Raw genomic sequence first — 26,470 nt, 5'->3', positions numbered from 1 at the left:
CAAAAGAAGGGGGGAAAGAAAGGAAGTGAAAAACACCTTGCCCTTGAATCTGCTTGCCCCACCCCCAGACTGTCTCTGGCACGTGTTCGTAGGCAAAATGACCAAACGTCCTGTCGTTCATTGTTTCCAGAGCGCGAGAGCGGTATATCGTCGTGAAAGAGACAATGAAATGACATATTGGCTGCTTAGCACCTTAGACCCACTAACGCTTTGGATTCATCTCTTCGCTATTGGCGAGGGGAGAGCAAAGAAAGGTGAGGAGCGAAGCAGTGTAGAACCCGCGACCGAGTGATGAAAATTTTCCTTTTTTTTTTATTTTCAACTAATACCACTACCATTATTTTATCATTATCATACGCGTCTTTTATTCACATGTTGGTTGGATACGTGAAGTTCTGGAGACGGTTATGGCTCTGCTATACTCCGTAATCAGGCATTGTTCAAGCGACGTTTGCTCTCTTAGGATTCCGCTTTTTCTGGGAAGTATATTTTGAACTTCACTTTTTAGCTCTTCCAGGACAAAACACTCTTGATAAGCATGAGGCTCATTTCGGATGGCAACGGCGATGATGATGTGCACGCACGCGCAATGCACGCACGCATGCGCTTGATTTCATTATGGGAACAGCACAATAAACCCGTCCCCAACGATGGGCGCCACGCAATTTGACAGCCATCGTCAGGTGAACACGGGCGGGTGCGTTGAGATCCTGACAAAGACGGGCGAGCATCTTCTTGATTCGTTGCAGTGCCGTGGGCCTGGCAGGCGGATGCTCCACATGATCTGGCAGGCTGGGTCCGGCAGTGTGGCAGAAACTGTTTCTTTTTGATGGATGATGACCCAATGATGAAGGTTGTAAGCTGTGAGGCAAATCTGGGACAAAGCAGAGAATGTGCTGGGGCTATTTTGAGACGCCAATCATGACGCTGGCATTGGATTCGGGCGGAAGTCATCCCCTTCAAATTTTCCCAGCTTGCTTGCAGCCAGCCCGATCCGGGGGTGAGGATGAGTGTGCGAATTGTGTGAGTAAATCCAACATGCGCGCGCGCGAGAGGGAGAGAGAGAGAGAGTGTGTGTGTGTGTGTCTGAGAGTGGGTACACGTGTGTTTGTCTATGTTGGGCGTGAATGGGGTGTGTCAAGAAGTCGGCGGAGGTGCTAGAGGTGTGTGGGTGAGATGGTCATTGAGCGAGCCACGCCCGAAATAAGAGCAAGAATAAGAAAGATGGTGACGAGGATGTTGACAATGATGGTGAGCGAAGAGGCAAGAGACAGATGAAGAGGGGGGAAAGGAGAGATTGTGTGTGTATATACGTGGACGTGTGCGCGTGTGCCTGCTCTGCTGAGGCCTGACAATTTTTTTTTCTTTTCCACGGTGGTGCCTATGTTCTGCGGCCGGTGCTGGAGCTGGAGCTGGAGCTGGAGCTGGAGCTGGATTGCTGGTGTTGGTGCTTTGGTGCTTGTAATGCTCCGCTGCCGCCGCCCAACTACGGACTGACGTGTTGTTTAGGAGCGACAATAAAACCTTACGTCTCTCCTCCCCTCCCAATACGTTATGAAGAAATCTCACCACCTCAATCATCACCACCACCACCACCACCACCACCACAGCCACGTCCACATCCCCATCCCCATCCACAGTCACCGTCTCTCGGCTGCGTGATCAGCCTCCGCGCTCAGCACAGCAAGGCCTGCGACCCATCTTGTGCCTTTCCGGCCTCCGAACCTTGCGCCGGTCTGACAGGCCGACCGTCACAACGACGGCGTCTGGGTCCATTTTTTCATTTTCGTAGGTAACAGTTCCCCAGCGGCGCAAGCATCTTTTTTTTCTCCACGGCCGGCGCTTTTTGGTGTTGCTGCTAGGCCTGCAGGCTTTCCACATGAACCCTACGTTCCCAAGTAAGCACACTGGACCAGTCAACCGTGCTGCCGCCTGCAGTGTCACCCCTCTCCTCGCTCTCTTGCCCGTCTGCTCCAGCCCGTCATTCCTCGTCTGCCTTTTCTCTCCTCTCCTCTCCTCCCCCCACAATCAAACCCTTACCTGCCGCCCTTTTTGCCCTCCACTGACCACTCCCGCCCACCTTCACGCTCTCGCCGTCGGACTTCCTCGCGCCTTCGCTCCCACAATCATCGCTCTCTAACACTCTCTCTGTCCTGCTTGCTGTCTCCCTCCTTCCGCTGCGCATGCTCTGTGCTGACATGGTACACGCCTCTTGCCCCTCCAAGTGCACTCACTCAGCCCGCCAAGCTGCGTCACGAGTTCGCTAACAGATTTCTGACCAATAGCTGAACCCTTGAAGCTTCCACCCAACGTCCTTGACACCCATTCCACCTACAACCTGCAACACCACAACTCGCTCTCTCACACTCCTTGCCTTGGCCGCCTGCACCTCCTATCCTGCTCTCCAGCACCCGCGAACGCCTTACCGTCGCCTATCCTGGACCCCTCGCTGCTCTTCGCGCTTTCTTGTGCACGCAAACCACGCTCTGCCCACCAGGTGCTCAACCAGAGTCCTCCGTATTCTCGATAACGAGCGGTGGTTTGACGCCCTCAGACCTGCTCCCGCCGAGTAATGTCGCAGAGCCGGCCAACTGCGTTCAGCAGCCTCAGAATGGGTGGTATGTTGGCCGCCTCTTTTTCATACCCCCTTCCCCCATGTGGGCACTTTATTTACTGCCGCCTCTCGCTAACCCTTCGACTCGGTAGAAGTCATTCGTGAGCGAGTCCAAGATGGTCTCACTGGTGAAACTAGAGATCTAGCCTACACGCAGTGCAAAATAGTCGGCAACGGCTCTTTTGGCGTCGTCTTCCACACAAAACTTTCCCCAAGCGGCGAGGACGCGGCTATCAAGCGCGTTCTGCAGGACAAGCGTTTCAAGGTAAGCGGGTCGATCTACCGTTCGAAAAGTCTACGTCATCACGTTGAAATGGCTTTTTTTCAAATGACTAATTATCTTTCTCTTTTTCTTCGCTGCGCAGAACCGCGAACTTCAAATCATGCGTATTGTGCGTCACCCAAATATTGTCGAACTCAAGGCCTTCTACTACAGCAATGGCGAAAGGGTGAGTGCAATGTATCCCGCCAATGTTTTCAAGTTGCTCACGCCTGTCTCAGCGGGACGAAGTCTACCTTAATCTGATTCTTGAGTTTGTTCCCGAGACCGTTTATCGCGCGTCACGCTACTTCAACAAGATGAAGACGGTCATGCCTATCCTCGAAGTCAAGCTTTACATCTACCAGCTCTTCCGCTCTCTCGCCTACATTCACTCTCAAGGTATCTGTCACAGAGATATCAAACCTCAAAATCTGTTGCTCGATCCTGCCACCGGCGTTTTGAAACTCTGCGACTTTGGCAGCGCAAAAATTCTCGTGGAGAACGAGCCAAACGTGTCCTACATTTGCTCCCGCTACTACCGTGCTCCAGAGCTCATTTTTGGGGCCACAAACTATACCACGAAAATTGGTATGTTCACTCTCATTGTCTTTGTTGCAGGCTATCACTGACTTTTTGAATAGACGTGTGGTCCACAGGGTGTGTCATGGCCGAGCTAATGCTTGGACAGCCACTGTTCCCGGGAGAGTCAGGTATCGACCAACTTGTCGAAATCATTAAAGTCTTGGGCACTCCGACGCGAGACCAGATTCGCACAATGAATCCGAACTACATGGAACACAAGTTTCCTCAAATCAAACCCCATCCATTCAGCAAGGTAATAACCAACCATGACGATCAGAAAGCGCTCTCGCTCAATATCAAGCAGGTTTTCCGCAAGGCTGATCATAATGCTATCGACCTAATTTCAAAACTTCTTGAATACACTCCAACTCAGCGCTTATCGGCCATTGAAGCCATGGTACACCCCTTCTTCGACGAGTTGCGCGATCCGAATACTCGTCTTCCCGATTCGCGTCACCAAAATGGCGGTCCAAGAGATCTTCCACCGCTCTTTGATTTTTCTCATCACGGTCAGTCACGCGTTACGCAGTTCGTTCGAAAATGACGTCGCTAACAGAGTTTGCCAGAGCTGTCAATCTGTCCAGAGCTTAACCAAGCTCTCGTACCTCAGCACGCTCGCGCGGCGCTCCGCGCGAAAGGCCTTGACATTGACTCACCAAACTTCCGTCCTATGAATAAGGAGGACATGCAAGCTAGGCTTGATTAAGCCGCTGCATCCAGTGATGTGGATCAATATGCTTTTGGCTGCCACTGTTCTGCGACGTTGATCACGCGGCAGCTTTCTAAGTACTCGTATCCCTAGGAGCGTCACGCTTGTCTTATGACCGAATGATATATCTACCACCCACATGTATGCCGCAACCCTCCCGTTGTGGTTTGAATGAAGGCAGGTCTTCGACCGACCCAACGGGCTCGCTTTCAAGCTGTAAGGCGCTGTGGGTCTGGGATGCGTGTTCTCCATTATTTCAGTTGTCAATGAGGCGAGGGTTAAGTCTAAGACCTTCCATAACATGGGCTACATCAGTTACTACGACGAATGGAATGGGTACACGAGCCTGTCATTGGCGCAGGGCTTTCATGCACGGCAACTCTTCACGGATCTTGGCTTGTCGCCTGAGTGGGCGAACTTGAGCGATACCCATTATCCCCTTGTTTTCAATAACCCTACGGCTGCGATGGATTTCTTTCTGCAGGATGGAGTTTCGAGCACGGTCACGGGCTTGTTGTTCCAAGAGCAGGTTTTCATCGAAACCAGCTATATGTAGACGGAACGCTTCCTTATCTTTCCACGGAAGCGACAAGCATATTAGAGCTACGGGCAGCAGCTCCTCGCGCTCTACACACTTGCTTGTTCAATTTTTCTTACTCCTTTTCCACAGCACTTTAGATTTTTGCGACTCACTTTTCTCTTTTGCGCGATTTCTTTCTCACAGCCCACTACTTTGTCGCTCTATTTTTTTTTTCTCAAGGTCTGCATGCCCATCCCATCCAAACTCGTCACCGATGCGGACTCTTCATCAATTCTCCAAAAAAGAATGGCATGGGCGGGCTTTCAAAGCATCGAACACGTTTGTACATGAGGGGTACTCATTGCTGCTGTGGCCAACTTTTGCTCCTGGTGGCCTTCCTGGTGCATAGTTTACATCCGACGGTAGGACTGACAAGAGTGCATGATCACGAGGGCTAAGACAAGCAGGGATTTCATGGGCATACTTCTCATCATTGCTATGACGTATGATGTGAGGGTCGCTGCTGGAAAGGCATTTCCGCTTGCAGATGGCGGTCTGGGTTAGTAGTACTTCAAAATTGATATGATAGCCTCATGAATCGGATTAAGGATATCCTCTGAATCACAAATTATCGATTTTCAAGGCGTAGGATACGTGACCGTGCTGAATGGATTGAATTGAACGAGCTTCGAGATGCAAAAGTCCTCTAGACCTGCATGCGACACGTTCTCATAACGTTAAATAGCGGAGGGCGTTTGCTCAGCTCTCGGCTGGAGGCGTGTTCAATACGGCCTCGCCCTTGCCTTCCGTCATTTGTGCGTTACATCAGGCCAGTGACTGTTACGTGGTTGATCAGCCTAGCCAGAAACCTTCAGCATTGTCCTAGCCCATACGTTGTTTTGTGACGATTGCTCACCCAATCATTGCAAACACCAGGCAGTTGGTGAGCAGCTGTGGTAACATCTTGATCGTGTCAGACAAAAGAAGTTATCACAAGATGCCCGAGGGGTCAACAAGGAGCTGGCACTCTGCAACCGCAGAGGACATAAATGAAGAAGATGGGAAGGCTGAGCGGTTAGCTTCACTAGCCAATAAGAAGACGGAGAGGTCCAACATTCCGCAGACGTGCGGTGGCCTGGCTCTGAAATCAAACCGCGCTAACTCGTTTTCCTCGCGTCGCATTCTTACATCTCGCTCACGAGCTCATCGTCTTCCGCCTCGAGAGCGGCACCATATCGGACACGGCATCTACGACGATCCGAGACACAGTTTTGCGTACAACTCCGGCGTGGAGTGCTTTGACGGCCTCGAATACGACGAGAAACCTGCGTGCTCGCCGCCATCGCACCCGCACCAACAGTGTCTAAACACAAACTCAAACCAGGGTACTGGCCCGGTGAGTATCCCACCGCTTTCACAAGCCGTCGCAATGCCCTGTTGGCGAGAGCTAATTCGGCTTTCGCTGTGCTTCTAGCATCCCAGTGGGACTTTTAATCGAGGCCTTTTCGATCGTTTTCAGCACGAACGTCACACGCGGCCGATCAGACAATACGGCGAGGAGGAAGCATCACCAGAGCATCGAATTTTTGAAGGTTACGATAGCAACCTGAACCAGTCTCAGATCGAGGACATTTGGAAGCAACTCTTCGAGTATCGGCTACCGCGCTCGCATCCTTCCAATAACGACAAAGGCTGTCTGACTTCGTTCTATCAGCAAGTGAGTGTTGGGAGCCTGCACAATCTAGTGCACTTCTTCAGAATTGAGTCGCTTATGGGGACTAGGCTGACGCAAGTCTTAAAGGAGTTTGAGATTGAGCATCTATTTAGGGTGTTGAAACGTCTGACTGCCAAAGAGCATCGCTACGACGCTAGTTCGAGAGAGCTTGCCTTTTCTTCGTCACAGATTCCGCGTCGTAAGGTGGCCTTTTCCGAATCCCTACAGAAGCAGAATCCCCGGCAACGCAACGAAAATCCATCGTTCTGCGGTCTCATTCGGTCTTACACCCAGCCAAAGCATAATAGACGTGAAGGCCCAGCCGAACAGTGTTGCTGTCTATCAAATTCAGCGCAAGAACTCACTGAGCTATTGAGCAAGCTGAGCATCGCTAAGCCCGAGCTACGGTTACCCACATCTCAGGCATTTCTTTATCTGCCCAATCTATATTGTTCCGTACCTGATAGTCGCCATCCTTCGCTTGACAACGAGTTGTCTTCGGTTTACGACGTGAACATGGACGAATCATCGTATAATGAGAGACGTCGTGACGGAGGTGGTCGACGCGGAGGTAGGCACAGCTATGGTGCTGGTGGCGGTGGCAGAAAGCGTGGACGAGGTAAGTGAGGATGGAATATATGTTTGGCACAGAGAGACTGATACGGCGTTCGTGCCAGAGGATGATGACGACCACCGCGACTATCGCAGACAACAACGTCCACGCTACGAGGAGCCTGTCGCATCCCGCATTCGCCGTGACATTATATACATTGGTGAAGATTCTGCAAACGGCGTCCAAGATCAATGCGCAGGCTTTGGTCGCGACATAGCAAACAATTTTGATGACGATCAAGTTCGTGGCCCCCTGCTTGACACGCTCGTGGACATGCTATGCGAGCAGCCGCTCAAAATTCCCTTCTTAGCAGCCGTGGCGCTTTACGCGAATAATTTGAACGCAGATGTTGGCCGCGAACTGATTGCACGAGCGAGCAAGAAGATGGCCTCAGCACTAGCAACGAGCGAATGGAGGGATTTCAAACTTTTACTACGCTTCCATGCATGTTTACAGGGCATCCTTGAGGGTGTCGGTGTCTTCCAAATCCTAAACCAGATTTTTGACTGGGTTATAGACCTGCAGAGCGCGTCTGCGGATGATGTGAGTTGTGAACCCTGATTACAAAAGCTCGATTCACTGACACCACTACCAGGCTCTTGGTCTAGAGCTTACTAAAGTCATACTGCTCACAATCCCATATGTCATTGTCGCGTCCCCTGATTCGAAAGCATATCTAGACGACATCCTTGACAAGACTGAAATTGTTGCCAGCGAAGCCGCAAATCATCCTCTCGCCGAACTTGTCGATGGCTTCCCCGCGGAATTTGAGGACAGGCCTTTTGGTTATCAGAGCGTCGTGGAGATGCTTCAGAAGCAGCTGCGTGGGGAAGCAAATCGCAACTGGGAATTTAAATGCATCCCTCGTCTATACGTACCTATCAAAGCAGTCAAGACAGATTGCGAAAATGGCGTCGCTCAAGATCCGACAAAGCATACACTTCCAGCTATAACAATTCCAGCTCCTGTCGATGCGACCAAGCGGCCGCTTTTCCCCGAGACGCACTTCACCATGTTTGCCAACCAAGATATTAAGGTAAGATTTTTACTCTGTCGGAGTTGTATGTGTTTTGAATTTCAGCTGAGTGTGGCTAGACTGTTCCCAGCATGCACGACATCTCCTTGTCCCTGATCCGCGACGCGATGACCGACACCATCAGCATCCTCCACTACAATCGTTTGGCGGTGGCCAATTTCCTGACCAAAGTCGATGACTTCTGGACTCCTGGCACCTTTGCGACAAGAGGCATCACCCTCGATCAACTTCGAAACTATCCTGCAGATCGTTCAACCTGGAAGCCGGAAGACATGTTCATCGATGCTGTCTTCTCGCAATTAATGACACTTCCAGAACCGAAACAGAAACTTATTTACTACCACAGCATCATCTTCGAGGCGTGCAAGCTGGCGCCAAGCGCTGTCGCGCCAACCCTGGGCCGTGGCATACGCTGGCTCTTCCGACACATAGATTGCATGGATCTTGAATTGCTGTACCGTTATCTTGACTGGTTTGCACACCACCTGAGCAACTTTGAATTCCGATGGAAGTGGACGGAGTGGTGAGTCAAAAAGTCATGACATGTATTGACCCGAGCTGATTGAAGCGGAAAGGGTCGATGAGCTTGAACGCAGTGACATTACACCGAAGAAGGCCTTTATCATTGCTGCCATCGATAAGGAGGTCCGATTGAGTTTCGCCAAGCGTATTCGAGACACTTTGCCAGAAGCCTATTATCCCTTGTTGAGTGAAGGTAAATTCAAGGATGTACCTCCGTTCAAATTCGACAAAGACGACACACCATTTGCGTCTGAGGGCCGGGAGGTCTTTGCGCTGATGAAACGCAAAGCATCAGAGGAACAGATTGAGCCATATATCGAGGCCGTACGTGAACAAGCCGCAAATTTTGGGCTTGACCCAATGATCGCCTCTATTGACGTTTACATGACCGCTTTATGTCACAGCGGTGCAAAGTCCGTGTCCCATATCACAGCAGCTATAGACCGCAGCAGGGCTACTCTTCAAAATTCGCGCCAACGACATCCTGGCGTTGGTCGTCAAATTGTTCAGAGTGTCGTAGCGTATTGGAAGGACCAGCCCGGCAATGCGGTCAATATTGTCGACAAGCTGCTAAATTACACAATCGTCACCCCCGACTCAGTTATTGAATGGGCACTCGGTCCTGAAAGCTTGGGTGACGGCGCAGTGTTAGCCGAGTCATGGCGATATGAAATCGTAGCAAAGACAGTTGGCAAGGTCACTGGCCGAGTACAGCAAATTGTTCAGGCCTACATCAGTCTCGAAGTGCAAGGCTCCGATGATACGACGGCGAACGTTGAGGACATCCGTGGTCAGATCGGTCCAATGAACCAGTTACTAGTTTCGGAGCGCAATGCTATGCGGCAACTCTTCGCCACGATAATAGATGCAGTCTCTGGAGTGGCTACAGGCGCAGCAGAGGGCCTCGTTGACTCTGCAACAAGCGAAGAATATGCCGAGTTAATCAAGGTTTGGGCTCAGAAGTGGGCCCGTGTCTTCCGCCGCAAGCTTGCAGTTGTCGAGACTCGTGTCAGTGAAGCTGCTGTAGAATCCCAACTTGTGAGCGCAAAGGAGCAGTATAAACTAAAGAAAGAGCGCGAAGCTCGTGAGGCTGAAGAAGAAGCCGCGGCTAGAGCAAAGGATGAGGCGGAACATGCAGAAAAAATCAAAAGGGAAGAGGAGGCGAAGGCTGGGGCAGAGGTAGCAGCGAATGGCGATGCTGCGATCGCTAGCGTGGAGATGAACGGCAATGGCGACGCCGAAGATCTCGATGTGGCAGAATAGACGTGGTGATAATTTGCTGCTTTTTTCTTATGGATCTATTTCCACGTGGGAGCCAACACGAATGGGTGGGATTTGGTGTCAATTTTGGTGCTGGTGTCCCTTCAAGATTAGGACTAAATATCCCTTGTGCCAAAAAAAGGAAAGAAACACAGCATGAGCATGAAGAGTACCAGTACCAAAGGCATACAGAACTGATCAAGGAGAATCAACAAATATAGCTTGTAAATTGTCCGACTCGTATCAGAGTTAAAAAAAACAATTCGATCAGCTGTTACTTAGCATAGCACGGTCAGCATTTTGGATTGATAACAATATTTCTAATCTCGAGCCTTCGCAAGAGCAAAGGAGGCGAAGCAAGGATTCCTAGATGTAACGCCAGAGCATTTTTCTAGACCCACAATAATCGGTAAATAAAGTCAGGTAATGATGGCATGCCTGTACTCCTGCACAAACGCCTGTCCGCACCGTAACTCCTTCGAGGCAAATCAATGCATGCTACAGGATGTATCCAGGCCACAAGGGCGTATATAGTGCGACAACCGAAGGAAGGGACATCCGCATGTAGGGCAGGAAACTACGGGTCGTAGTTCTTTCTCTTGACAGTACTTGTTTACGCTTCACCCTTGGCGGCCTTTTTGGCGGCTTTTGCAGCCTTTTTCTCTTCTTTCTTCTTCTTGCGCTCTGCCCGTTCCTCTGCAGTTTCGCCTTCATGCTTGCGTTTCTTCTCTGACTCGCCGTTAGCCGGTACATCTCGAGCTTCCTGATCCGAGGGCTTCTCTGCCACTTCCGACTCGCTCGGCTTCTGCCTCGCTTCAGCAAGAATTTGCTCTTCCGCAGCGTCTTTGTCCTTCTGCTTGTTGTCATTGTAATCAACATATTCGCTGAGATACTTTGATGGCGTCTTGCTGTTTGGTCGGCCGTATTGCTAGATTCTACGTTAGCAATCATGTAAGAAAATTGGACAAATCCGCGTACATCAAGAGCACCTGCCGCCTTCAGCTTTTTCTTCTCCTGCGCCATAGGTCCTAGACCCCATCGCTTCGGATACAGGTCACGCTCCATGATAACGCGCTTGACCTTCGCAACAACACCGTGGTCACAGCTTGACATCTCAACAGTGGACATCTGTGCGTAGGCAATGGCAATAGCCTCCCCTTTTGTGGTCATGAGTACGACCTCATCATGGAGGGAGATGCCAGACTCGAATCGAAGAAGACCGGGGATCATGAGTTTGGCTCCATACGTGATTGCATTGACCGCAGAATCGCGAACCACAATGCGCTTGTAAGAAGTCAGAAGTGACTCAAGGGGCTGAATGACGGTGCGCAGGTACGACTCGTCCCTGTGGTTATCGTGCATCCACTGGGCATCTAACACATCGTGCAGCGTGACCATTCTATCCTGCTCCGACATGGCGCCACTCCGTACCCTGCGGAGTTCCTGCATGTGCGCGCCAACGCCCGTCAAGAGACCCAGGTGCACACATAACGTCCGTATGTACGTGCCAGCCTCACAACTAACCCAGAAAACGCCAAGATGGCGGTCGTTGTCGAACTCCAGAAGCTTACTCTCATGGATGGTCCGCACACGGAGCTGGCGCTTGACAGCTGAGATTAGAGGTGGTCGTTGGAACAGAGCACCGGTTAAGGTCTCTAGAGCACGGGCAAGTTGGGCCTCACCGCCGGGCAGCTTGTCATGGAAACGGATAACGCAGACGTACTCCTTTCCGGCACCCTGTTGCGATTTGACGAGGCGAGTAGCACGGTCGATGCAGACGATCAGACAACCCGTTACCTTAGGGTCGAGGGTACCGCTATGTCCAGTTTTTTCAACACTACATGTGTACGTGTAAGTCATAGTTTTGGCGCATAAAAATATGCAGGGCATACCGTAATATTCTCTTGATCCATGCGACAACTTCGTGGCTTGAGGGGTTGGACGGCTTGTCAAGGTTTATCACACCATTGCTGATGTACGATTTGAGGTCGCGCTTGAGTGGCTCAGAACCAGCTGGTATGGGAGTATAGTGTGCCGACCGAATATTAACTATACACAGTATCACATTAGCCACATGTCTTCATGGCCCTCAAGAGTGAATTGCATAGGGAACGTACGTTTAGAGAAGTCTTTCAGCAACAAGGGTAAGTCGCTCGTGTCCATGGCAGGCGCCTTAGCCTCGGGCTTTATGATCGCCTCACCATCGCCAGTAGCCTGGAAAGCCATTGCGGGTACAGTGAGGGCAGAGGATTATGCGTGGCTGAGGAACGGAGATTCTGCGTGCTGGTATGCGCTTCTCCCCAAAAAATTTGTCGGCGAAGAAAGCAGTAGGGCTCTGTCTCTCCACCTACACACTAGCCACATGATGGCCCAAGCTTCTGCACCACCTCATTGCACCTTCGTGTCTATATTATCACTAACTTGGACGTTCTAGTAAATCTCTAGAGTCGAGAATGTTGAAATTTTAATGCCCCAGCAAGTTCGTGAATGCAAATAATTGCGACCATAAACATGTTGTTGTTAAGCTAGACGAGGCTATCGATTCAACGACGAATTGGAACAGCAATTTCAATCACTTTCATGTGCACTAAGCCCACAAACAAATGCTTTCGCACAATATCAGATTGTGTTCCAAAAGAAGTCTAGTACAAGTAAAATTTAAATTGGGTTATATATAGACACGAGGATCGGCTAGATAAGACAGGAAACTTTCCAATTAGTGGTATCATCGCTTCACGTGACCCGTCACCATTCCGTCTCATACCTAGTTATCAAAACAAGAAGGGAAAAGTCTGCGAAAGTTTTAAGCGCTCCTCCACTACAACTTAAATCGATTTATCTTCCAAAATATTTAAGCTCCAGCTTCCTGAAAATGAAATAGGTCACAAAGGAGAAAGCAAAGCCAAGTTCGAAACCAACGTCACCGCCGTATGGGGCCTCACCTGCATGAAGAGCAATCGGACCAACATACCAAACCTGAGACATGCCAGTCACCATTCCAGCAACACCAAAACAGAAAGCACCGACGGCGGCAATTCCTGGTGGGAGAGCCCCACGCTCGGTGTAGAGCTCTGGTTTGTAACCGCCGAAACCTCGCTTGAAGAAAAAATGATCACAGATGGCGATGCCCTCGTAAATGGCGAGCCAGTAACCGATAAAGTTCATAAAATTCTCAAGCACGGTTTCGAAATGGGAGTAACCAGGAATTGCGATAGCGATATAGACACCTGTACCAAGAAAGGTCCAAATAAAGCGTGGAACTTTGGCAGTCCAACGAGACACAACCTGCATGGTGAGAGCGACCGAGTAGATGTTGGGGCAGTTGTTGGCAATTATGGAAAGAGCGAGCATTACCAAGCAGAATTTTCCGAAATTGCCTAAGTGGGGGAAGAGAACGGCGGCAAGAAGACCGCCAGAGCCGGATGCATCGTAACCATTTTGATAGATGTTATCGCCGCCATTGAGTGAGGTAGCGGTCATGACGGCACAACCAAGCATCTCGGTGAAGAGGAGCGGGATGATCAGACCGATCCAGGTGGCGAAGAAGACCTTGGTACGACTCATAGTCACGGGCTGATAGACAGTATAGTCTGCAGCGTAGCTAGTCCAGCCAGTTGCGAAACCATAGACAACGGAGCCAAAAGAAAGGATGGAGCCGAGTTCAGATGTACCAACGCCCATTGGAATATTGACGAAATCGCCAGTGTGAGCGAATGTGCCTAGGATGATCATGAAAATGATGAAGGTTGGGATCCAAGAATAAAACTCGTAGGCGTGTACAACTTTGTAGCCAAAGAAACACACTAGCATGGTGCAGATGGCAATGATAAGAATACCAGCCCATCCCGGAACATTGTTGTTGACGGCATGAATTAGCTGAGCGCCGACAATCGAATTGACAGAAGACCAGCCTATGCAAGCGAGGACGTTGAAGACGGCGATGAGCTTTACGCCGTACCAGCCGAACCAGAAACGTGACAATACCATCTGGCGAAGTCCAAAACGTGGACCGAAGGTTGAGAAGTAGCAAACGGGTATGATACCCAGCAGGTTGAAGAAGAGAATGACTAGAATAGCATCCACAAAGCCCAGGAAGAACAAAGAACGACCTAAAACCCCAATTGCAAAGGAAGAAACAACCATATTTGCCGAGAGCCACTAACGATACATTTATTAGTATTCATAAGCCATGGCTTACCAAAGTTCCATGTCAACCTACCATGGTGGCGACATTTAACAATGGGTGTTTGTTATCCGTGCGCTCATTCTCAGGCACGCGTTCAATGCCTCTCTGCTCAACTCCATATTTACCAGCAATCGACTGCAGCTTGCCAAATGTGCCAGTGTAGTTCAAGGTCTCGCCGGGTATAGTGTCATCGGAATGAGCCTCGTATCCGGTATCTGGGATCTTCTCAACGTCCTTCTCGTAACTCATGTTTGCTGCGTCGAGCCGGCAAAAAATACACGTCGCACACAAATAAGGAGCCCGTAGAACAAGTGCGCTCCAACGACTGGTCAAAGTCGCAATGGGGCAATTATGGTTGAAAGAGGACGAGGTGCTTATGGCCTGGCGTTAAGGTTACACCTAGGATACGGGGGGATTAAAATATCATGGTGCCCTTTGCGCAGATCGCCGAAAGCTCTCGTGGCCGACCTAAGGTGTGGGTGGTCCCAAGATAAGCTCAGCGCTCGAGGCTTGAGTGGCGGGACGGCAGCCATTGAACATTCGTGACCAAGTTGGCTAGGTCCTCACAGACCTTCTCGACCCCTCTTGCCGTTCTCACAGCGCTGAGCACTTAAAACAAGGTCATCGGAGGCTAACGCGAGATTTCTTGCTTTGATTGATTGGAGATAGCGGCGTAAGAATTTGCGACCAGGGTCTGGAGTGCAGTTCGACCGTTGATCCCTCGCGCTACGCAAACAAAGACGATGGATTCATCTCAGTTGTGGATACAGGCTGGGCAGCATCAGCGAGTTTGGTTTTTTACCGACACCAGCTGTGCGTCGCGTATCGAAAGTCTCCTATCAACCGGTAGCAATCCCTGCTGTGAAAGTCGCGTGGTGTTCCACAGAAGAGGAGGTCCAGAAAGGGTCTGCTCGGCAAAGTCTTCCAACATCATTCTAGCGTCTTTTGATAAGAAAATTAGCAGCCAATAAGAGCCTGATTTGTCAAAGTTCTCAGAGGTCTGTGGAAGGATTCGCCCAGAGCAAGAATCGTAAGCTTCTGCCGAACGGCTGCAAAGATCTCTTTTCCTCCTTGGCCGATCTTGGCCTTCGTGTCTAAGAACCATCAATGCTGGGACATAGGTCGTTTGAAGATGGTAATTACAATTCCACTGCTGCATTGCCTAATTCTTGCCTGATAGCCGAGGGATGGTCAGACGACTTACGTTGTGTCATGACTACAAGCCTTGACTACAAACGTCAAGACACAAGCGGCGACTCCACTTCATCCCGCAGACTACGACGGGACCCGCCGCTGAGTTTCGGAATGCGCTGATCAACACACATTACCACAAAATTGAAAGTTGTAACTTTGGGAACGGAGTCTAAAATCAGTGCGACGGGCAGGTGCGTCCCAAATTTGGTAACAGGTCAAGCTTCAAATAGAACGGAAATATAGCAAAGATATGGTCAGACGTGTCGTACCAAGGCGAATCTTACTGACGGCCGAAGTCCCGGTCCCTATCCGGTCACGTGTAAAATAACAATTATTATACCCGTCACAAATGTGAACACTCAACTTGCAACAAGATAGCCTTAGCAATCACTTCTCCTAAGCTTGAACCTCCAAAAACCTCTGGAGCCTCCCTGTGCTTGCCAAATTATTGATCATGGATCTATATTCGCTGAAAATCGCCCAGCCATTTCCACTGTTTCAGATTTCACGAGATGGAGGGGACCGCTCCGACGCGGGAGTCGATACATCTCGTGAACTAGTGTCGCCGCAGGTTGACCCCGTAGCACGACGTCAGAACCTCTTTGGAGCGCGCAGTTTTCATCAAGTAATGGTGCAGCCATGACGCTCACAACATGTGAGTGATTAAAAGATCGCTCCGCATACTTTGCCATTTGCAAAGGAAGGCTTCTCGATCAAATCCAGTTAGAGCGTCATCACTATGAATAGACAACGCCGCTGACTGAGAGGGAAAGTCAGGTAATATGGTTCGCCGAACAATTCGCAAATCCGATTGTCGTAATCCCACGGCTCTAACCGTAAATTCGCTACATTCTGCAGCCAGAATGTGACAATGAACAGGCGCTTATAGTAAGATTTGCGCTCTGTCAGGAGACTTGAGCGTGCCTTCTGTTCAGAGTAAAATTGTTGCTCGACAATCAGAACCTTCGCGGCAGCAGAATTATACGATCTCACATTCCCCGGTACTCTCCTCGGCCACCGACGTTCTTCTCCCTTCTCCTCCTCACAGCTTCGTTCTCTTCATCTTGTTCTCGTATTTCGGCGTCAATTTCTTCTCTGATCTTTAGATATCCATTCGGCATACGTGCCATTTGGACGCTCGGTGCCCCTTTGATGTACTGCAACTCGCGATGAATGTTCTCAACTAGACTGTTCAAATATTGGTCCGTGTGGGTGTTTGGATGAATCTTGCCTGGGATATTGTCAAGTGACGGATACATCAGCCCGTTGCCTTGCTCTTCTCCCATGAATGCTTGCCTGTACGGGACATGCGCTGGAAGCGTATTGTTTAGGGTGACATTGACGCATATGGACGTTTCATGGGTCCAACACCTCGCGACATTTCGTGGTGTGTAGCCTCCGCCACCAATGATCATGAGTTTGCGCTTGTGCGATCTTCGCTTAACAAAGTCGACGCAGAAACCATGAGCTTTGATGTTGAGGTTAAAGTTGCCCAGCCGGTCACCGCCAAGAGAATCTGCTCCACATTGTAGAACGATTGCCCCAGGATCGTAGGCATCAATGACCGGACCCGTGATATTTTCGAACAGATTCTGCCATTGGCTATCGCTGATCCCGTCCAGGAGAGGAACATTGAGTCCGTGATGCGCCCCGGGGCTCTCTTTGTCAAGTTGTCCTGGGTTCTTGAGATCTTTTGGTCCAGTTTCGTCCATGCCACCTGTGCCAGGAAAAAAATCTTTACCATATTTGTGGAACGAAAGCGTAAGAACACGATCAGTTGAATGGAACGCTTCTTCCACCCCATCGCCGTGATGGACGTCGATATCAATGTACAGAACCCGAGAGTGTACCGTGAGCAGTTGCTGGATGGCAAGCACGATGTCGTTGATGTAGCAGAATCCAGCGCCCATATTCTTGTGTGCATGGTGCAGACCACCAGACCAGTTGATGGCGATATCCGACTGTTCCGAGATCAGATTACGTGCGGCGTCAAGGGACGCGCCGGTATATAGAGTGAAATAGTCCCACATGCCGTCGAAAATCGGACAGTCAGCGCTGATGTCTGCGCTGCCGAGAAATTGTGAGCGCTGTCCCTCGTCGACTTCTTGACCAGGACTAATACTTTGAAAAGTGTTAGCCTAGTTCTCAAACTATAACTTCGAATTCCTACCTTGAGAGAAAGTCGAGATATTCTTGATTATGAAAAGCGGCGAGTTCTTGCTTCGTAGCCTTGCGAGACTCGAATAAATCCATTGCGTAGTGCAAGCCGTAGCTCAAAATGAGTTGTTTCGTAAGTGTCAACCTCCATGGCTTCATTGGATGATTTCGGCCAAAGTGATGTGACTCAACGCGCGGGTTGTAGTGAAAGGACACTGTATAATCCTGAGGACGCTCGACACCATTGTGTTCTGCCTCTCTTTCGATAATAGCAATTTGTTGAGCCAGGGTTAAGCCTCTCCAGACCTCAGCATCCAGATGCTTATTCGGGTCTCTGGCCTCGGGCCGCCATTCTTGAACTATGGGGTCCTCATCAAAAGTGTTCACACAACCAATAGGTTGCGCGTTGCCATTTCCGATAAACATATGATTCATGATTGCGTGGGCCGTGGGAATTCAAATAGGCAAAATTTTCAGGACTTCTGTCCACTCACAACCTTAATAGTCTTCCCATACTCGTCAGATGTTGAAGGGAACCGAAAGATGGAATCGTCTTTCTGAATTCATTCCTGCCAAGGATAAAGTGGCGGGCGCTAACCACTTCAAGTAGTCTGTGGCGGAGTCTGGGCTGTCGAAACGGCCAGAAAGCGAGTGTCGGAAGTGACTACCCATCAACCAAATCAATCTACAGCTGCAGCCTCTCAGGACCTCGACACTATAAAGACTCTCCTGTCGGCGCTATCCACCTCCGGACTCGATGAAAAACACCGTGTTTGGATAATCTTGAGTCTCTTGAAGCATGGCTGCCACTGAAGACGCGGCAAATGTTTTGGAGCAGTTCATACACGATGGTAGGTTGGCAACGAGTTGAGAATCAAAGTTTCGCGTGCTGACATCCGGCTAGTTGCAAATTTGCCGGCAGAGATTGCGCATTTGTATGAAGAAGCTCAAGCTAAACAAGAAAGCATCAATGAATGTTATGCAATTATCAACTCGAGGGATAGCAACATTCAAAAATTTATTAAGCAAAATGGTAGTTTAGTCGAGAACCCAAAAGAAGAAGAGTACAGCAATGCTGTTAGAAAGAATTTCTTGAAAGCACAAGAACTTCAAGAGGAAAAACTGGCTCTACTTCAAAAGTCATGTGTACTGGTATGTTCAGATCTTTCTGACTGTGTCATTTATTGACCAGGCCATGCTGACGGGAACAACAGATGGATCGTTACGTCAAAAGGCTAGATATAAAACTAAGAGACTTGCAAACCGATGGCATTATGCCTATCGATCCGTCCATGCCGAGCTTGCTTCGCGATTCACCTGGCAATCTCGTCCCTCCGTCGTCGTCTGCTAACACAGGTACAAACACGCCTCTGCAGCCACTGTCGCTGAACACAGCAGGTGGTCAGACCAACGTCGCACAGGCTGCAATCAACCAGGTCACTAGAGCCATTTCTGGTGCCAGCACAAATAATAGCAGCGGGGCTGTGGTGCAACCACATCCGCTCCTTAATCGCTCACATCTGGCCAGCGCTCAAGCTGCTGCCACCATACAGTTAAATCGATCTCAGCGTGAGACGTCGGCCAGTTCCGAGCGAAAGCGCCCTCGGCCTGAGGGCAGCCTAGGTCCTCTACCTGCCAGACCTTCCACCCTCGCAAGACAATCCTCACTGGGTCCAAGCACGCCCAAGGCAGGCACCCCAGGAGGTAGTCGTGCGGGCAGCGTGGGCCCACGGCCAGCGAAGAGGCCACTCGCCGGTAAGAGGCCTGACATGAAACCGAACAAAAAGAAAACAAACAAGCATGGCCTGTCGAAAAAGGTGAACAGACGGCTCAACAATGTTTCCCGAGCGTCACCGTCTACGACGGGAGAGGATAGTGTAGCGAGCGAGGATGGCTCAGAGATTGAAAATGAGCCAGATCACGACGTCGAAAGTGCAGATGCCGATGATGATGGCGCAGATGACACAAAATACTGCTATTGCCAAAAAGTCAGCTACGGCGATATGGTCGCATGCGATAACGCAGACTGCAAGAACCAGTGGTTCCACTGGGAGTGCGCGGGACTCGATGCAGAGCCGGTGGGGGACTGGCTGTGTCGAGACTGCGCTAAGCTACCGAAGAGCAAGATCAGAAAGGCATAGGGCCGATGTTACAGAATCAATCTGCGATAAATGGGTCTCTATTTTGAGTGTAATATACATACAAATGTTCAGAGCTCCGAAGCACTTGTGCAGCCAGAACAGTCTGTTTCCACTCTGGATGTTTTGCGTGGTGGAATATGGGCGACAATACCGAGATTGAAGTGTGATGGTTATTTTTTATTGTTGTTGCGACGGCTCACACTCGCTCGAAGGCCTGAAAGCGTGGTTATGAAGTCAGTAATAGGCCGAAGGCGTGATAAGGTTCAGCATGGCCTATGAAGAGTGGAATCGTTGCCCCGAGTCATGGGAGATGAACCTGGTCAATCCACCAGATTAGAATAGATCCTTGCTTTTATGCGAACCTCCGTCCATGCAGGAGTGTGCAGAACGAAGGGCAGTGAAGGCCGTACGTCAGCAACTGCTCAATGCTGTGCGCCGCTATGAAGAGGAAAGAACAGTAGGTGCTAGCACTGGCCACGAAGGTGTCTCTAGTTTGTAGATCGGCGGGCAAGAAATGAATCTGACCGGACGCGACACAGTCGTGCTGATCTGGCTCTGCAGATGCGGCATCTGGCGCATCTTTGGCGGTCCTTTGCAGATCGCAAGGGCTTCACGGATTCGACTCGGTGGGAGGGCGTTCGACGAGGCCAACCACACCAACACAGCGTCGATGACGTCCAGCTGAGCGGGTGAGTTAACGAGATCACCGCTTCAGAAGACGGTCTGCTATTTCTCTTCCGAAGCGGCAAAGAGACATTGTCTGGATCAGGGCGTGGATGGTTGATTTGGTGGCTCGAGATCCAACGGTCTTGCGTAAGTCGGGCTGGCAGAGCCACAAAGCGTCGAGCTTTGACGTGTGCACGCGCAAGCCCAAGCGCAAGCCCAAGCGCAGCCCCAGAAGCCCCCTTTCAGCGAGTCGACCGCGGACGAGGTTCTTTTGATCAAGCCAAATCCTTATCCTCACCCAACATCTACGGCTGCACAGGACAGAACTCTTCCCGTCATACTTACAGCCTCCGTCTTCGCTCTGTGCCTCTCTCCCTTGCTTGCTCTCCTGTGCAGTTTCTGAAACGCGCTGGACTTCTGCCGCGGGCGTGAAGAAACCTCCCACCTGTTTCCGCCTCTGGTCACACTTTGTCCGTCTTCAAAACTGTCCATCGAGCTCCGGCACGACCAAATCCTCAACCAGTCCTCTCCCTCTCTCCTTCACTTTCTCCCCAACCTGCCTTCCTGCCGCCTTCCCCCCTCCATTCTCTCGCTTTCTCTCGTTCATTCACGCCGTCGCGGTCGTTTCTAGTCTTCGAAGCTTCTGTCGAAGCCAGACACGCTCCCACAGAACACATTTGTTTCAACATTTTGTGTTTGAAAAACGTCCGACAAACCAAAATCAGGCTCCTGCTGGCGAATCGGACTAGAAGGACGGGCCTTTTCGCATGAGCTGGTCACGCTCACGGTGCAATGCAAGCCGCGCCTCCCTTATCTTCACCCCCGATATCCACCGACGGTAACGACTGGTCACCCATAGGCGCATACCCAACTTACGGAAGCAACCTCAACAACCCAAACCTCAAGGGCTTCCCAGATACCCCGCCCATTTCGTCCGGTCACAACAGTAACACAAGTACTACCGATGGAGCCATGCAGAACGGCGCTCGTGGTGGGAATCCTTCACCTCCCAGCTCCGTCTCTCGGGGCAGCGTCGACAGTCGCAGCATTGCCGGAAGCATAGACAGCCGTCGTGCGTACTTGATGGAAGAATCGCTGTCCGAGCACTACAAGGTGCTCAAGAACTTTTTGTCCCCCTATCTTATGAATGAACCAAACGACCAACGACAGAATCGCGCCCGTGATAAGCTCCTCCGTCTCACCTCAATACAATTCCAAGAGCTCAGCACAGATGTTTACGACGAGTTGCTGCGACGAGAAGATGAGAAACGTGGAGGTGGGCCTGGCATGTCCGGCGCCCCAAAGTACCTGCTCCCCAAGCAAAACTTCCACTACAAGCGAAATCAAGCTCGTCAAAAATTAGCGACACTACCACCCGAAAGGTTCAGGCAGTTGGCCACAGATGTTTATTACGAACTTGAACGGCGCTTCCCAAGATTTGCAGGTCTAGATGGGCCTGGCAGCCGAGCCGGGAGCATGATGAGCGTTGGTCCTCCCCGAGTTGGAACGCCAAATGGATTCAGACCACCACCACGCACCGCATCAAGGGGTCTGCCTGGTGGCTCTTTTGACAATACTGCGCCGGGCATTCAGCCTGGTCTTGAAAATTCTCCCAACGACTACAACCAGCCAATGCCGAAGACATTTCAAAGCAATACTATCGTTCCTAATAAAAGTCTCATGGTTGAGGACGACGATGATGATAACTCGGCAAGAGGTGCAAACGGCTCAAGCCCGGACGTTGCTGAGTTGAGAGCCCAAATTGACGTATTGGAGCGTAAGGTGGATGAATTACAGGGCCAATTACGGGAAAAGGATAAAGAACTTGAGAAGGTACAATCCAGGCAGGGCCAGGATCCATCTTTGGAACAGGAGCGTTCAGAGTGGAAAGAGCTACGTTCTAGCTTGGAAGCCAAATTGAAAGACGCCCGAGACCTCAACGACAGCCTCGAGGCAGAGCTAACCAGGGTACGTACAGAGAAACAGGACAGCGAGCGCCAACTACGTGAAGACCTGGATGTTGCTCGCCGCAACGAACGCGAAGTTGAAAAGGAATTGAGAGCGCAGCTGGATGACGCAAGAAGGGAAGGAAGAGAAATTGAACGTGACTTACGGGCACAGCTTGCAACAGCTACTGCATCAATCAATCAGGATCGTGCTGGCCTCACCGGTGGTTTCGGAGACTCTACCGAGAGATTAGAGGCGCTTGAGCGAGAACTAGCCGAGCAGAAACAGACTACAGAGGAAGTCCGCCGAGACGCCGCACGGTTTCTTCAGGAAATGAGGGACTTGTCTTTGCAGTCTGCTGATGCGCTGGAGAAAGAAGAGCGATTGCTTGATCAAGTTTCGGCTCTTGAAAGAGAAGTACGCGAGTGGAAGGCTCGTTATGCCAAGCTCAAGAGTCAGAACCGGTCTTTACGAGCGAGCATGCTCGGCCTGCCTGGTATCAACGGTGATGCGAGCGCCATGGCAAGAGATTCGATATTCAGTGCTCCAGATGGCTTGATTAGAGATGTGCACGTCACAAGCTATCAACTTGCCATCGACGAGCTACTGCAACTGGCAAGAAGACCAGAGTCGGACGCTCTAATAGAGTGCATGAAGCAGGTCGTAATAACTGTGAGGAACATTTCCTCCGACATTGAATCTCTAGGCACTCCGGAGAGCAGCTTAGACGACGGAACGGTCGAATCACTCAGACAACAAACCTCTCTCAGGGCTAAGCTTAGCAATGCAGCGAACAATCTTATCACTGCAACAAAAGCACACTCGGCTGCTGCAGGCCTTGCTCCTGTAAGCCTTGTAGACGCGGCAGCGTCAAATCTTACAGCGGTTGTAATGGAACTTGTTCGTGCTGTCAAGGTCAAGCCCACACCCTCTGACGAGTTGGAGTCACCCGAAAGTGACCGCGACAAGGCCCTTCCGGTCCCACCACGAGGCACTACGCCTACGAACTTCAACACGCTTTCCACAAAGGTGAACAGCGTCAACGGACATGTTCGCAATCAAAGCAGTCTTGGAAGCGCCTCTGGATACTCTGCCTACAGTCGCTACAGCCGTTATAGCAACAACCTGAGTCCTGCACGTGAAAGTGGTGACAAAGGGGGAGTTTTGGGAATAACACAAAATAGCATGAGCTCTCTACAAGAGTCATCACTTGAGGAGTTCAAAAACTTCTTGGATGATTCAACGGCGCTTCTTGTTCGCTCAATTCAACCGCTGGTGAATTCTGTTCGTTCAGGTTCAGCAGACGATACCGTGATCAATGAATACATTCGCGAGATAAGTTTAACTGTGGAAGACATTACAGAGAAGACAAACTCTGCTGTGGCCGAGGTTGGAAATTTGGCGCTGCGGAAGCACGCTCCTCCTGTTATCAAGGTCCTCGAGAAGAGCAGGATTGAACTGAACCAGGAGCGAAATAACAAGGAAAAACTACCGCCCATCGCCTTCCGCATCGCCCGGGCAACAAAAGTGCGTTCTATACTCTACCCGACATGAAAATTTTTCGAGTTGCTTACCTTTGCATGACAGGAGCTGGTCCTTCGTGTTGATCGCATCGAGTCAGGTGAGCTAACTGTCGATGCCACCTTGCCTACAGAATTTTGAGCGGGGTTCCTCATCGTCTTTTACCTCTTGCATTGCCGGCGCTTTCTATTGCATCATTGCGAGCGTTCGCAGGCTTTTTGTCGTTTCTTTCAGCATGAGAGGATTTAGAAGAATAAGAGCCAAACTAAGTAGTTCTGCTGCAAGTTCATCCGTAGATATGGGGGATTCTAATCTTTAGCATGATCTGTTGGGGAGCTTCGTGAAAATGATGCGTACTTGATTGGGCTGGTGGTAACCCGTGTCGCTGAGTCGTCACCTAAGTTTTCACTGAATGGTGTATTTGTAGCTTGTGTAAGATACCCGAGACGATGAAATGGCATAATTTCTGGTAGTCGATGATTCGGATATATTACACCAATTGATAGCTGTTCTGTTTGATGTCTCCACGCTCAAGAAAACATGCTTGAGATGTTGTTACAGCAGAACCGAGCGGCGTCTTTGTCTCCCCGATTTACAATCGTTCTCCGGCTAGAACAAGCAGCTTACTCTTTATATTCGGCCCTATACGCCAGATTCTATACAATTTGGCCATCATCACCGTTGACATCCTCATTCCTGTTGACTGAGCCACAGAAGACAGCACCACCTCGGTCCGGCGAAAGTGTAATTCGAGCTTGCGGTCGCCTAGCCTTAACATAAGCGGCCCATTGAATTGAAACTTGGTTGACAAGAGGAAAAGAGCGAAAGCTTTGTGTGTAATACGAGGAGAGCATGGCCGGGAAAAATCAAGAGACGCTGCATGTCGCCACGTCAAACACGGGCGCAGACTTGGACGTGAAAGGACGAAGCAATTTGCTTCTCCTCTTCTGCTAGTACTGCTCTTTGCCGAATAGGAAAGTTATGTCTACGCCGTCCTCTCCCCTAGGTGCACTCACAGTGCGGCACTGAATAACAGGCGTTATCCTGAGTGTCAAAGCTCGAACCTCCAGTGTCTCGTCCTTGTTCGCTATGAAGAATGGCAGCTGGAGTCGCGCCTCCAGAAGAAAAGGCTGCCCTAGCGCGGTTTTCATAGGCAACTTCACCCTAATTTCAAGCACTGTCGCTGGATCCTGCCAGAATGAGCTGTAGTCTCAAACTGTCTCCAATGTCCTGGCCATAGATGGATAAGCGCTGGCAAGAAGCTTTGGGACATGTCATGTCACATGAACCCGTCCTGTATAGGAAGAGAACATGACATCCAGCATGTATCTTGTCAATGGATAACTATCGAAGAAGAGCTCAGCATGGAGACAGGACTTGATCCGACACCTGACTGAAGTCGTGATATTAGGGTCCCAAACGAGAGGGCAATAAAAATATAATGTTAGAATTAGAGTTTTGACCCCAGATTTATAGTGACCTCAGATTTGTAGATGAAAAATCAGCATGTACTATATAATTAGGTTATGTATTACCTACACTTTATTAATTTATTATCTAAACTTGTTGATCCAGAATGAGATCTAGTATTAATCCAGAATGAAATTGTTAGGAATACTTTCCCAGTACCGACTAGCTTCGCTAATGTAAGCCACTTCGGAAGGGTTTAGCTTCCTAAAACAAAGGAATAAGATATAACCAGAGCTTATTATGGAAGGAATATAGTAAGATAATTATATTTATAACTTAGAATAGTATAAGCTTTAAGAGTATAAGAATATATTTAAACTAACTACTAGATAAACTAGACAGTTAAATTACGGAGAGCTGTAGTAAAGGTAAGGACAGGATATTTTTATAGATTTAAATTTAATATCCTTATTATCTTACTTATTTAGCCTAAAATAAGTAAAATAATTATTTCTACTAATTAGTAGTACCCTAGTTATCAACTATTAATTAATATACTTATTCTACTTATTTTTAAGAAAATAATTAAAATAATTAGAATAATACTTATATAATTACTTATATAATTACTTATATATTACTTTATAATTGTTAAGCTATTGTATTGGAGGGCGGATGCTTAGTAAGATTTATATAGAAGAAAACTTATATATTTAAGATATATATTTTGTTTTACTTATATTACAAAATTAAGGTAGGTCCTGTTGCTTATATAGACCAATTACCCTGCTTTTCATACAACCTCGGTTAGTTAAATACCTTGGTTATTACCTAATACCTAAATAACTAATATTTTCATTCTATTATTTAAGAAATATATTATAGATCTCATTCTGGATTAATACACCCCCTTAAGCTATTATAAGTAGGACAATTTAGGTACTTATATATAGCTTATTTTGATCAGGCATCTTATATTTATTTTAGGTTAAGACCTCTGAAAAATGCTTACCATTTAGGTCCTATAAGTATTTTAGTAAATCCATCAGCTATTATTTTGTTAGTAGAAATATATAGAAGGTCTATATTATTCTCTACTATATGATATCTGATAAAGTGATATATTATATCTATATACTTTATTCTAGCATAATATAATGGATTTTTAGATAATACTATTGCAGATTGACTATCTGTATAGATTATCTTACTATTATTAATAGCCTTATTAAGCTATTGGAGGGCGGATGCTTATTAAGATTTATATAGAAGAAAACTTATATATTTAAGATATATATTTTGTTTTACTTACTGTTAGGAATACTTTCCTGATACCGACTAGCTTCACTAATGTAAGCCACTTCGGAAGGGTTTAGCTTCCTAGAGCAGAGGAACAATGTATAACAAGAGCTTATT

At 49.1% G+C, this 26,470-nt stretch overlaps 8 protein-coding genes across 9 annotated transcripts; 4 read left to right on the top strand and 4 right to left on the bottom strand.

The window, feature by feature from the left end:
* Positions 1–304: 304 nt before the first annotated feature.
* PV09_08690 (uncharacterized protein) lies at positions 305–1,342 on the bottom strand. Its single transcript, XM_016362628.1, has one exon. The coding sequence runs from the start codon at positions 952–954 to the stop codon at positions 505–507; it is 450 nt and encodes a 149-aa protein (XP_016209495.1). The 5' UTR covers positions 955–1,342; the 3' UTR covers positions 305–504.
* On the top strand, positions 769–5,315 carry PV09_08689. 2 transcript variants are annotated; one of them, XM_016362627.1, is made up of 9 exons: positions 769–1,461; positions 1,510–1,788; positions 2,286–2,618; positions 2,707–2,879; positions 2,980–3,063; positions 3,116–3,464; positions 3,518–3,711; positions 3,763–3,967; positions 4,025–5,315. In XM_016362627.1, the coding sequence occupies exons 3-9, from the start codon at positions 2,573–2,575 to the stop codon at positions 4,162–4,164; spliced, it is 1,191 nt and encodes a 396-aa protein (XP_016209494.1). In that variant the 5' UTR covers positions 769–1,461; positions 1,510–1,788; positions 2,286–2,572; the 3' UTR covers positions 4,165–5,315. The 2 variants fall into 2 exon arrangements, with proteins under 2 accessions (XP_016209494.1, XP_016209493.1); XM_016362626.1 differs by having other exon boundaries at positions 1,510–2,201.
* A 369-nt stretch (positions 5,316–5,684) lies between these two features.
* Positions 5,685–10,194, top strand: PV09_08688 (uncharacterized protein; the record flags this gene model as incomplete). The annotated part of the gene is made up of 7 exons (XM_016362625.1): positions 5,685–6,083; positions 6,162–6,404; positions 6,489–7,020; positions 7,079–7,557; positions 7,610–8,050; positions 8,110–8,573; positions 8,626–10,194. 7 exons carry the CDS (start codon positions 5,685–5,687, stop codon positions 9,833–9,835), a joined length of 3,768 nt encoding a protein of 1,255 aa, XP_016209492.1. The 3' UTR covers positions 9,836–10,194.
* Positions 9,971–12,127, bottom strand: PV09_08687 (centromere/microtubule-binding protein cbf5). Its single transcript, XM_016362624.1, has 4 exons — positions 11,950–12,127; positions 11,725–11,881; positions 10,811–11,669; positions 9,971–10,760 (listed from the first exon to the last, which is right to left on the bottom strand). The coding sequence occupies exons 1-4, from the start codon at positions 12,056–12,058 to the stop codon at positions 10,446–10,448; spliced, it is 1,440 nt and encodes a 479-aa protein (XP_016209491.1). The 5' UTR covers positions 12,059–12,127; the 3' UTR covers positions 9,971–10,445.
* Positions 12,128–12,473: 346 nt separating this feature from the next.
* On the bottom strand, positions 12,474–14,561 carry PV09_08686 (uncharacterized protein). Its single transcript, XM_016362623.1, has 2 exons — positions 14,052–14,561; positions 12,474–13,990 (listed from the first exon to the last, which is right to left on the bottom strand). Exons 1-2 carry the CDS (start codon positions 14,265–14,267, stop codon positions 12,668–12,670), a joined length of 1,539 nt encoding a protein of 512 aa, XP_016209490.1. The 5' UTR covers positions 14,268–14,561; the 3' UTR covers positions 12,474–12,667.
* Positions 14,562–15,403: 842 nt separating this feature from the next.
* PV09_08685 (uncharacterized protein) lies at positions 15,404–17,884 on the bottom strand. Its single transcript, XM_016362622.1, has 2 exons — positions 17,383–17,884; positions 15,404–17,333 (listed from the first exon to the last, which is right to left on the bottom strand). The coding sequence occupies exons 1-2, from the start codon at positions 17,802–17,804 to the stop codon at positions 16,202–16,204; spliced, it is 1,554 nt and encodes a 517-aa protein (XP_016209489.1). The 5' UTR covers positions 17,805–17,884; the 3' UTR covers positions 15,404–16,201.
* Positions 17,885–18,045: 161 nt separating this feature from the next.
* PV09_08684 (uncharacterized protein) lies at positions 18,046–19,871 on the top strand. The gene is made up of 3 exons (XM_016362621.1): positions 18,046–18,220; positions 18,274–18,521; positions 18,584–19,871. Exons 1-3 carry the CDS (start codon positions 18,169–18,171, stop codon positions 19,508–19,510), a joined length of 1,227 nt encoding a protein of 408 aa, XP_016209488.1. The 5' UTR covers positions 18,046–18,168; the 3' UTR covers positions 19,511–19,871.
* A 592-nt stretch (positions 19,872–20,463) lies between these two features.
* On the top strand, positions 20,464–24,267 carry PV09_08683 (uncharacterized protein). Its single transcript, XM_016362620.1, has 2 exons — positions 20,464–23,650; positions 23,711–24,267. The coding sequence occupies exons 1-2, from the start codon at positions 20,969–20,971 to the stop codon at positions 23,783–23,785; spliced, it is 2,757 nt and encodes a 918-aa protein (XP_016209487.1). The 5' UTR covers positions 20,464–20,968; the 3' UTR covers positions 23,786–24,267.
* The last annotated feature ends 2,203 nt before the right edge of the window (positions 24,268–26,470 follow it).

Source organism: Verruconis gallopava (assembly GCF_000836295.1).
Source record: "Verruconis gallopava strain CBS 43764 unplaced genomic scaffold supercont1.46, whole genome shotgun sequence".
NCBI classification, from domain to species: Eukaryota; Fungi; Ascomycota; class Dothideomycetes; order Venturiales; family Sympoventuriaceae; genus Verruconis; species Verruconis gallopava.
The sequence above is the reverse complement of the archived record's forward strand: the minus strand, read 5'-3'. Positions and strand labels throughout refer to the sequence as shown.